Source organism: Convolutriloba macropyga, chromosome 4, assembly GCF_964194025.1.
Source record: "Convolutriloba macropyga chromosome 4, txConMacr16.3, whole genome shotgun sequence".
Taxonomy (NCBI): Eukaryota; Metazoa; Xenacoelomorpha; order Acoela; family Convolutidae; genus Convolutriloba; species Convolutriloba macropyga.
In genome coordinates, this window is record NC_134471.1 from 24,483,506 (window position 1) to 24,495,903 (window position 12,398).

The 12,398-nt window shown below is 36.0% G+C and overlaps 1 protein-coding gene across 1 annotated transcript in view; it reads right to left on the reverse strand.

Annotated features, from left to right (window-relative positions):
• LOC142338030 (uncharacterized) overlaps positions 1-6,597 on the reverse strand; it is a 9,838-nt gene extending 3,241 nt beyond the window's left edge. The window contains exons 1-3 of the mRNA XM_075387663.1: positions 6,431-6,597; positions 2,863-3,034; positions 1,246-1,436 (exon numbers count right to left, since the gene is read on the reverse strand). Of these exons, the coding sequence (XP_075243778.1) occupies positions 1,246-1,436; positions 2,863-3,034; positions 6,431-6,503 (436 nt within the window). The 5' untranslated portion in view covers positions 6,504-6,597. The remainder of the gene's footprint in view (positions 1-1,245; positions 1,437-2,862; positions 3,035-6,430) is intronic.
• Between the last annotated feature and the right edge of the window lie 5,801 nt (positions 6,598-12,398).

A 12,398-nucleotide genomic window follows, 5' to 3' on the forward strand; every position in this document is an offset into this window, starting at 1 on the left:
TCATAAATGGTTAGAATTAAAAATAGAACAAAGATATTATATAAATTTTGCGGATCTTTTATGTATTTGGAACTAAAATTCTTTTTTGTTTCCCAAAGAATATAATTTGGATTTTTTAAGCCGCGAATTTGCTTAGACTCTTTGAACAAAAACTATGTGTAGATTATTGCATAAAATAGAAAATTTTATGAACTCTGAAAAAAGGTGACACAAATAATTTTTCTGAAATGTTTTTCAGTGGCTCTCTGTTTTTTTTGCTTCTGTTGAACAAAAAAATTTAACTCGTTTTGTCACCTATTTTTGTTGATTGTTGGAATTGCTTTTCTCTACCACGTTTCTCAAAGTTTTTCTATGAACTACTATTAATTTTTCTGAAATCTTTTCAAATTTAAACTTTTTTTTGTTTTTGGTTGAAAAAATGAAAAGAAATAAACACAATTTGTTGATGAAACATTAGGAAAACAATTATTATATGGATATCCATCTTGTCATTTTCTAGTAAAATCACCGAGTTTTCAATGGCTTTTAGAGCTTCAAATTTAAAGTAATCAAAAGTTTTCTTGGTGGTACTGATTTGTTCATAAAAGTTTTCCTCCATAAAAATCATTGTTAATGTTAGAAATCAGGTTAAAAACTAATTTGGACTCAAATTTTTTTCCAAATACTTGCCAAATTACGTTTTCGGTGGCGTTTTAATTGATCAATTGTTAGCTGGCAACCGAATAGTGCGTTGTCCTATGAATCCATTACCGGATTTGTTAGAATAAAAGACGTACTCAGTTGGTTAACAGAAAAGATAATTCAAGATTATAGGACACTTAAAAATACACATAAAAGAGACGTCTTGCGGAAAAAATTGAGCTGATATATATTTTCTGAATTGGATATCTTGCTGATTTTTAAATCACATTGAGAAGAATTTCTATCAAAATTATACTCCTCGAATGCCCTCGAATAAAACCCGACAATGAAGTATCAATTTTTTTCTTGCCTGGTGCTTCGTTTTCCAGTGTGATTCCAGGAAATTACAGGAAAAAGGATAAAATATAGGAAAAATTTTTAAGAAAAAAATGGAAAAAATGGAAAACTGCAAATCAAAATTAAACAACATTTTAAACTTTAAAAAGAGCAAAAAACATATAAAGAATTGGAAAAAATCTGGTAGAATTCTTACATAAAATCAGCAATTTATGGATTATGGTGCCTCTTGTAAGTTAAACTCTTGTATTTAGTTTTAAAAAATACCTTCGCAATTAAATTCCTTCCAATTGTACATGGAGTACTCCTTATACCATTTGCTCACGTACTGCTTGACAACGTCTCTCTTCCTTTTGAAAAGTGATTTTCCAAACAGATTCTCGCCAATAATTCCAGGTAGTTCCGCCTGGAGGGTTCTGAACAATTCATCATCGTGTGGAAGATGCTTCTTCTTGCACCTGAAAACTTTGCTACCCGCATTGACAACATTGAGAAAACAATATATAGTGAATTTTTGTGAGAAATGCAATAAAATGTGGTGAATTATTTTTTTTCACCGCATTCGCCGCTTTTACCGCATTTCTTACATTAATTTGCCACAAAGGTCGATGCGTTGAATTTTTGTAAGAAATGCGGTGAATTTTGCGGTGAATTTTTGTAAGAAATAAGGTGAAATGCGGTGAAATATTTATTTTCACCGCGATCACTGCATTTCTTACAAAAAACTCAATGCATTCACCGCATTCCCGGTTCGATGTTTAGCGGTGAAATTTCGTAAGAAATGCGGTGAAATGCGGTGAAAAAAAAAATAATTTTCACCGCATATTTCTTACATCTTTTTGCGGTGAATGCGGTGAATCGCTGTGAATTAGTTATTTTCACCGCGTTCTCAGTAATCTTACAAAAAAGAATCGTCCCCACTCGGGTTCGAACCTCTGACCATGCCGTCAACTGCTTAGTCCACTACGCCAACTGTCACTTACATCTTGTGAATTTAAATCAGATTGAGTAAATTTTAAAAATCATATGCGGTGAATTTTTGTAAGAAATGCGGTGAATTTTGCTTGAGTTTTTGTAAGAAATGCGCTGAAATGCGGTGACGTTTTTATTTTCAACGCATTCACCGCTATTACCGCCTTTCTTACATTTTTTGCCACAAAAGTCGATGCAGTGAGTTTTGCGGTGAATTTTTTGTAAGACATGCGGTGAAATGCGGTGAAATTTTTTTTTTCACCGCAATCACTGCATTTCTTACAAAAACTCAAAGCATTCACTGCATTCCCGGGTCGAGGTTTAGCGGTGAAATTTCGTAAGCATTGCGGTGACATGTGGTGAAAAAAAAATTTCACCGCGTGTTTCTTACATCTTTTTGCGGTGAATGCGGTGAATCGCGGTGAATTATTTATTTTCACCGCGTTCTCAGTAATCTTACAAAAAAGAATTTTCCCCACTCGGGTTCGAACCTCTGACCTCCTCCATGCCTTTGACTGCTTAGTCCACTACGCCAACTATCACTTACATCTTTGAAATATCTTGTGATATTAAATCAGATTGAGTAAACTTTGGAAATCATATGCGGTGAATTTTTGTAAGAAATGCGGTGAATTTTGCGTGAATTTTTGTAAGAAATGCGGTGAAATGCGGTGAAATGCGGTGAAATATTTGTTTTCACCGCATTCACCGCAATCACCGCATTTTTTACAAAAATTTACCTAAAAACCTCGACCCGGGAAAGCAAAAAAAATTCCTGACGGCACTCTGGTAAACTGCATTTTCATCGTATTCCAACTAAAGTCTTTAGTTTAATTAAAATTTTTTTATGAATTAAATATCCATCAGAATAAAAAGTTCTCAATCAGTTGAGTCACAAAAATTAAATTGTACTTGTCTGCAATAAGTTGAGCTGTGGCTTCTAATCCATCGTGCCATCTCAACTTCATCATGTTTTTCTGCACACCTTGAAAGTGTTTGCCATTCCGATCTTCTCCATCTAGATCATTTCTGTGTTTGTTGTGGTAGTTCAGGATCTGATCCCTCTGGGTTTCTGTCAGTTCTCCTTTCCAAAAAAAGCAGTCTAATGATAATATTTTTTAAAAAAATGACGAAAGGAATCCCATCAAAATTGATCGAATGGCGATCAAATGAATCTTTTCATTTTGAGATTGAAATGTCAGGAATGATGCTAGTTTGTGTGTGTCTGTTTGTGTGTGTGTGTGTGTGTGTTTGTGTGTGTGTGTGTGTGTGTTGTGTGTGTATGTGTGTCTTTTGTGTCTGTTTGTATGTGTGTGCATGTGTGCGTTTTGTGCGTGTTTGTGTATGTGGGTGTTTTTGTGTGTGTATGTGTGTGTGTGTCTGTGTGTGTATGTGTGTATGTGTGTGTGAGGGGGATGTATGCGAGCGTTTTACGCGTTTGTGTTTGTGTGCGTTTGTGTTTTTTGCGTGTATGTGAGTGTTTTGTGTGTGTGCGTGTGTGTATATGTGTATGCGTGTGTGTGTCTGTGTGTATCTGTGTGTCTGTGTGTGTATGTGTTTATGTGTGTGTGAGGGGGATGTATGCGAGCGTTTTACGCGTTTGTGTTTGTGTGCGTTTGTGTTTTTTGCGTGTATGTGAGTGTTTTGTGTGTGTGCGTGTGTGTGTATGTGTATGCGTGTGTGTGTCTGTGTGTATCTGTGTGTATGTGTGTGTATGTGTGTGTGTCTGTGTGTGTATTTGTGTGTGTGTGTGTCTGTGTGTATGTGTGTGTATGTATGTGTGTCTGTGTGTGAGGGGGTGTATGTGATTGTTTTACGTGTATGTGTTTGTGTGCGTTTGTTTTTGTGTGTATGTGAGTGTTTTGTGTGCGTGCGTGTGTGTGTGTGTGTGTGTGTGTGTGAGAGAGTGTGTGCGCGCGCGTGTGTGTGTGTGTGTGTGTGTGTGTGTGTGTGTGTGTGTGCGTGCGTGCGTGCGTGCGTGCGTGCATGTGTGTGTGTGCTTGCGTATATCAAAGTTTTGCTAGGTAAACGTGTAGATGGACGTAGATACAAGTGGGTGATGAATGAGTACGTCCTTGGGTTTTTACACTCTTTTATCAGCAGTAGTACCATATAAACAGTTGCGATAGACGAGTGGGCAGCATTTGTGATAATTATGCAACCCTTGTAATCGCAAAAATAGTTGACTAAAACAAAATCACACAGTTGTTATCGCCCTCTCAAATATACTCAAGAGCTCAACTTCGGCTCGGAGTTTCATAGCTTCTCAATTATGAGTGAAACCGTATGGCAAAATTGAACATAAACGAGTCAAACAGAGCAAGATAAACGGCTAGAACAACGACAGTTGCCTACCAGCAGCAATAACAAGTTTCGCAAGAAAATCAGCATTCTGTTGTTAAATTTTAAGCAACTTTCGCTGCTATCGAATCTTTTGCTTGTTTCTGTCCTTTTATGGCAAAATTTTAGAAAATAGCCGATAGAATTCGAGCAGCGCTATTAAATTTCTACGACCATTTGGAATTGATTATTAGTGTAAACTCATTCGAATGGGCGATTACGAGGTGTAGAACAAAATGCTTCCCTACCCAAGGTAGCAGGCTAACTCTAAGCAAAAATTGTCGACCGCAAAAGAGGGCTATTGTTCGTAAACTCCTCTTTCAAATAACATCATCTGGATAACAAATAGTCGTTTCAAAATGTCATCAAAAATTAATCAGAAGTCATATTGGTCTGCAATTTTTCTACCAAGCGACCTAAGTCTACAAAACGGCTCATAAATGAATCTTCAGATTAAAGGGGAATATTTTGAATTTAAATTTTTAAAGATTTAATCGGAGGATTAATCCTTTAGAGCTACTCCCTACTCATCAAAAATGATTATTGATCAAAAATTTGACTAAATAGCCCATCTTAAGTTTCACCGAATTATTTTAAATTTATAACATTTTGGTGAGACGATGTGCTTATTGGTTAAATTTTTAATCATTTAAATGCAATAACATGGAGAACGGCCTAATTAATTTGCCTACATCTCCATTTTTATGGACAGATCAAAATCAGGATGAAATCAGAAGTACTTTTTTACTCTGAAAAAAGACTGATCAGTGTCTATTTTGACATGAACAGAATATGTACCCGGGTCGAGGTTTGGCGGTGAATTTTCGTAAGAAATGCGATGAAATGCGGTGAAAAAAAAATAATTTTCACCGCGTATTTCTTACATCTTTTTGCGGTGAATGCGGTGAATCGCGGTGAATTATTTTTTTTCACCGCGTTCTCAGTATTCTTACAAAAAAGAATCGTCCCTACACGGGTTCGAACCTCTGCCCTCCTGCATGCCTTCCAATGCTTATTCCACTTCGCCAACTGTCACTTACTTGTTTGTTATTTCTTGTGAATTTAAATCAGATTGAGTAAACTTTGGAAACCATATGCGGTGAATTTTTGTAAGAAATGCGGTGAAATGTGGTGAATTATTTTTTTTCACCGCATCTAGCGGTGAGAAAAAATAATTCACCGCTTGAGAGAAAGCGGTGAATTATTTTTTTTTCACCGCATTCACCGCATTCACCGCATTTCTTACATTAATTTGCCATAATAGTCTATGCGGTGAATTTTTGTAAGAAATGCGGTGAATTTGGTGGTGAATTTTTGTAAGAAATGCGGTGAAAAGCGGTGAATTATTTTTTTTCACCGCATTCACCGCAATCACCGCATTTCTTACGAAAATTCACCGCATTCACCGCATTTCTTACAAAAATTTACCCAAAAACCTCGACCCGGGTACAAGTGCAAAAATGCCTATATACACTTTCTGGATCTACAATGGTTCATTACTGAAATGCTATGGGTGATAGCCCGGATAATAGCAGTTTGAGGTTCACGTGACCCTTTCTGAGTGAAACTAACAGAAATTGCTGAAGATTTACAACCTTGGCGCCCAAAAAATAAAATTTCTGAAAATAGATGAGTCGCCAGATAATTTCGCAAATAATGTTGTATCAATATCCTAATGTCCTCCGAAAAATATTTTTTCCTTGAAATCCAAATTGAGCACATTTTAGTTAATTATTATTAAACCAACGTGATCTATGCGAATATTGCTAGAGCTCAATCCTTCAAGCATAATCCTTCAATAATCCTTTAAATTATTGAGCACCTCTAAATAAGTTTTGCAAATATTTGATCTCTAAGATCAGAAACAAAGAAAGGCTGATATTTTCCCAGAAAATTTTTCAAATCTGTAGTAGCTTCCTCGAGAAAGGAAACCTCCAATTAACAAAACCTTATAAAAGGAAAATGACTGAAAAATCCTATAAATCGTACCCTTTGTTTTTCATTGTGATTGGAATGAAAGGTAAACCTACTTGGGAATTACGAGCAAAATTTGGAAATGTTTAGCTTTTTACGCAACTGCCAGTGGCTCGGTCTTCATAAATGGGTTTTATAAACGGTTAATAGGTTCACATAAACTTACCGCCTTTTTGACTCCACGCAAGTTCAAAAGCAAACTGGAAACAGATGAAAATTGTATTGGAGAAAACCGCCATAGTAGATTTATTAACCAGCTAAACAGACAATGTATAATTCGCAAAAAATATTGCTCATTTTGAAACCATCGCTTTCTAAAATCGGGAAGAAAAACATAAGTTTTACCCCGAAATAAATAGGCCACAGAAAGAAAAGAGTTTTCCTCGCTTTTTCATCTATCAAAGGCGGTTTATTTCAAATATTTTTTAAATCGGAGATTGTTTACAGCTTTCGATCTTCTAGATTTTATTATGAGTGAAATATGGGCTTTTCAAACTGTGTAATGACATCTGTGTTACAGATGGCTTTGTCAGTTTAAATCTTTTCAGATGTAAAGACGGTTTAAACGCTTAAATGTGTCCTATCGTTGCAAATATGTATGTCGATAGCAGAGAAATTTAACAGAAGTATGATGTCATCATGCATTCATTCGTCGTTTTTTGTGTTGAAATTTTTACATAAAATTCATTAAAAAAACCGGAAGATTGCCAAAACGCAAAATTTGTCGAAAATCTTCCTAGGTGGCGCAAACTTGAGAAAGTTACTGAGTTATGGAGACCAATCTTTGAAAATTTTACCAGAGAAGAAATTTCTAAAATGTATATTTTTTACCAGATCATTCGAGTCTCTGTTTTGACCACCCGGGTCGAGGTTTTTTGGTGAATTTTCGTAAGAAATGCGGTGAATGCGGTGAATTTTCGTAAGAAATGCGGTGAAAAAAAATAATTCACCGCTTTTCACCGCATTTCTTACAAAAGTTCACCACCAAATTCACCGCATTTCTTACAAAAATTCACCGCATAGACTATTATGGCAAATTAATGTAAGAAATGCGGTGATTGCGGTGAATTGCGGTGAAAAAAATAATTCACCACATTTCACCGCATTTCTTACAAAAATTCACCGCATATGATTTCCAAAAGTTACTCAATCTGATTTAAATTCACAAGAAATTGCTAAGATGTAAGTGACAGTTGGCGCAGTGGACTGAGCAGTGGAAGGCATGCAGGAGGTCATAGGTTCGAACCCGTCTGGGGAAGCTTCTTTTTTGTAAGAACACTGAGAACGCGGTGAAAATAAATAATTCACCGCGATTCACCGCATTCACCGCAAAAAGATGTAAGAAATACGCGGTGAAAATTATTTTTTTTCACCGCATTTCACCGCATTTCTTACGAAAATTCACCGCTAAACCTCGACCCGGGCATCAAGGATGCAACCGAAAAATGTCTTTGTGAATAAAAATTGATCGCAGGTTTCATTTTTCGTGCATCTATTTTTCAAATTTGAATTGTTTACGATAAATCACCAATAACAAATGTTGAATCTGAAATGTTGACTACCCTAGTGATCGACGAATTCAAAATCTTGCAAGAATTTTGCAAGCAATTTTGGAAGGGAATGCATACTACTTGCAAGCAGCTTGCAAGATTCTTGCAAGATTTGAATCATCTTGCAAGAATCTTGCAACATTTTGAATTCAACTTGCAAGTATCTTGCAAGATTATGAATTCATCTTGCAAGTTTCTTGCAAGATTTTGAATTCTTCGATTTTTTTTACCTGGTTCGCTGGCTGCACTCGGCGGTTGATGGAGCTGAAATAGTTAAGCTACTGTCGGAAAATCTAATTCAGTCCAGTTAAAAACCGACTTTTTCGAGATTTTCCAGTATGATTTTTGTGGTTCATCCCTCCTCCTTTTTCATTCCGGGCTGGGGACCGGCAGTGGCGGAGTTACTGAAATAAGCTATAGGAGTACTGATTCAGTACGGCAAAAAAACCGCACTTACAGTTCTCCGAAACAAACAAAACAACTAAACCAGACAAAATAAATCAATATGAACACAATATAGCAAAGAAGTTATCGGAAAATGATTTCAAGCCATTTTAAAAATAAATTTTTTCGCGATTTTCCGGTATAAATAATGTTTTTCGCTACTCATTTTTATTCCGGGCTTAGGACCGGAAGTGGCGGAGTTAACGAAATCAACTAAAGGAGTACTGATATAGTAAACTATAGGAGTACTGATACAGTACGGCAAAACACCGCACTTAGACAGTTCTCCAAAATAAAGAAAACGACTAAACCAGACAACAGAAGTCAACATGAAAACAATATAGCAAATAAGTTGTCGGAAATTGATCTCGAGTCAAGTTAAAAAACCAACTTTTTCGCGATTTTCCGGTATAAATAATGTTTTTCGCTACTCTATTTTTATTCCGAGCTTAGGACCGGAAGTGGCGGAGTCACTAAAATAAACTATAGGAGTACTGATATAGTAAACTATAGGAACAGTGATACAGTACGGCAAAACACCGCACTTAGACAGTTCTCCAAAACAAACAAAACGACAAAGTCAGACAACAGAAAGCAATATGAAACAATATAGCAAAAAGGTTATCGGAAAGCGATCTCTAGTCAATTTAAAAACCGACTTTTTTTAGATTTTCCTGTATAAATAATGTTCTTCGCTACTCTATTTTTATTCCGGGCTAAGGACCGGCAGTGGCGGAATTACTGAAATCAACTATAGGAGCACTGATATAGTAAACTATAGGAACACTGATACAGTACGGCAAAACACCGCACTTAGACAGTTCTCCAAAAAAAAGAAAACGACTAAACCAGACAACAGAAGTCAACATGAAAACAATATAGCAAATAAGTTGTCGGAAATTGATCTCGAGTCAAGTTAAAAAACCAACTTTTTCCAGATTTTCCGGTATAAATACTGCTCTTTGCTACTCTATTTTAATTCCGGGCTTAGGACCGGTAATGGCAGAGTCACTGAAATAAACAATAGGAGTACTGATATTGTAAACTATAGGAACACTGATACAGTACGGTAAAAAACCGCAATTAGACAGTTCTCCAAAACAAACAAAACGACAACACCAGACAACGGAAACCAATATGAAACAATATAGCAAAAAAGTTATCGGAAAACGATCTCTAGTCAATTTAAAAACCGACTTTTTTAGATTTTCCGGTAAAAATAATGTTCTTCGCTACTCGTATTTTTATTCCGGGCTAAAGACCGGCAGTGGCGGAATTACTGAAATCAACTTTAGGAGCACTGATATAGTAAACTATAGGAACACTGATACAGTACGGCAAAAAACCGCACTTAGACAGTTCTCCAAAATAAAGAAAACGACTAAACCAGACAACAGAAGTCAACATGAAAACAATATAGCAAATAGGTTGTCAGAAAAAGATTTCAAGTCAAGTTAAAAAACCAACTTTTTCCAGATTTTCCCGTATAAATACTGCTCTTTGCTACTCTATTTTAATTCCGGGCTTAGGACCGGTAATGGCAGAGACACTGAAATAAACAATAGGAGTACTGATATTGTAAACTATAGGAACACTGATACAGTACGGCAAAAAACCGCAATTAGACAGTTCTCCAAAACAAACAAAACGACAACACCAGACAACGGAAACCAATATGAAACAATATAGCAAAAGTTATCGGAAAACGATCTCTAGTCAATTTAAAAACCGACTTTTTTAGATTTTCCGTTAAAAATAATGTTCTTCGCTACTCGTATTTTTATTCCGGGCTAAAGACCGGCAGTGGCGGAATTACTGAAATCAACTATAGGAGCACTGATATAGTAAACTATAGGAACACTGATACAGTACGGCAAAAATCCGCACTTAGACAGTTCTTCAAAACAAACAAAACGCCAAAACCAGACAACAGAAATCAATATAAAACAATAAAGGAAATAAGTTGTCGGAAAATGATGTCAAGTCAAGTTTAAAAAACAACTTTTTCGAGACTATTCTGTATAAATACTGCTCTTTGCTACTCTATTTTAATTCCGGGCTTAGGACCAGTAATGGCAGAGTCACTGAAATAAACAATAGGAGTACTGATATTGTAAACTATAGGAACACTGATACAGTACGGCAAAAAACCGCACTTAGACAGTTCACCAAAACAGACAAAACGACAAAACCAGACAACAGAAGCCAATACAAAACAATATAGCAAACAGGTTATAGGAAAATGATTTCAACTCAATTTAAAAACCAATTTTTTCGAGATCTTCCGGTATAAGGTCCTTCGCTACTCTATTTTTATTCAGGGCTTAGGACCGGCGGAGTTACTGAAATAAACTATAGGAGTAATAATTTAGTAAGCTATAGGGGTACTGATGCAGTACGTCAAAACACCGCACCTACACAGTTTTCCAAAACAAACAAAGCGGCAAAACCAGACAACAGAAACCAATATGAAAACAATATAGCAAATAGGTTGTCAGAAAAGATTTCAAGTCAAGTTAAAAAACCAACTTCTTCGAGATTTTCCGGTATAAATACTGGTCTTTGCTACTCTATTTTAATTCCGGGCTTAGGACCGGTAATGGCAGAGTCACTGAAATAAACAATAGGAGTACTGATATAGTAAACTATAGGAACACTGATGCAGTACGGCAAAAAACCGCACTTAGACAGTTCTCCAAAACAAACAAAACGACAATACCAGACAACAGAAACCAATACAAAACAATATAGCAAACAGGTTATAAGAAAATGATTTAAATCAATTTAAAAACCAACTTTTTCGAGATTTTTTGGTATAAAGAAGGTTCTTCGCTACTCTATTTTTATTCCGGTCTTAGGACCGGCAGTGGCGGAGTTACTGAAATAAACTAGAGGAGTACTGATATAGTAAACTATAGGAGTACTCAAAGAGTACGGCAAAAAACCGCACTTACACAGCTCTCCAAAACAAACAGAACGAAAAAACCAGACAACAGGAACCAATATGAAAACAATTCAGCAAAGAGGTTTTCGGAAAATGATCTCAAGTCAATTTAAAATCCAACTTTTTCGAGATTTTCCGGTATAAAGAAGGTCTTTCGCTACTCTATTTTTATTCCGGTCTTAGGACCGGCAGTGGCGGAGTTACTGAAATAAACTATAGGAGTACTTATATAGTATACTATAGGAGTACTGATACAGTACGTTAAAAAACAGCACTCACCGAGTTCTCCAAAACAAACAAAACGACATAACCAGACAACGGACATCAATATGAAAACAACAGGTTGTCGGAAAACGATCTTAGTTAAAGTTATAAACCGACTCTTTTGAGATTTCTAGGTATAATATTCTTCGCTACTCTAAATTTCAAATTCAGACAAACGAGATCAGTATAAAAAGCAAAAAGCTAACAGGTTGCCGGAAATTGATCTCAACTCAAGTTAAAAACCGACTCTCTTGAGATTTTCCATTATCAATTTGTGGTCCTCTTCTCTTTTCATTCGAGGCTTTGTGGGCAAGAAACGGCGGAGTTATTAAAAAGTATAGGAGTAATGCTATAGTACGGTAAAAAAGGGCCGCACTTAGACAGTTTTCCGTAACAGAAACAACAAGACCCAACGAAATAAATCAGTTTATATAGAATATAGCAAACAGGTTGCAGAAAATGATCTTAAGTCAAGTTAACAATCGGCTCTGAGATTTTCCAGTATCATTTTGTGGTTCTTTAGTCTATTTCTGCCAGGCTCGATGGGACCAGCCGCGTTAAACTATCGGAGTACTGATATAGTACGGAAAAAAACCGTACCTACACAGTTCTCCAAAACAAATAGAACTACAAAACCAGATAAAAGAAAACAGTTTAAATACAAAATAGCACACAGGTTGCTGTAAAGTGATCTCAAGTCAAGTTAAAAACACTCTTTTGAGAATTTGCAATATCATTTCTGAAGTTCTTTTCTTTTTTCACTCAGGACTCGATGGGACCAGCAGCGTTGGAGTTAAACTCTAGAAGTACTGATATAGTACGGAAACAAACCGTACTAACACAGTTCTCCGAAACCAGTAAAACGACAAATCTAGACAAAAGAAAACAGTATAAAAACAATATAGCAAACAGGATGCCGTAAAGTGATAAGT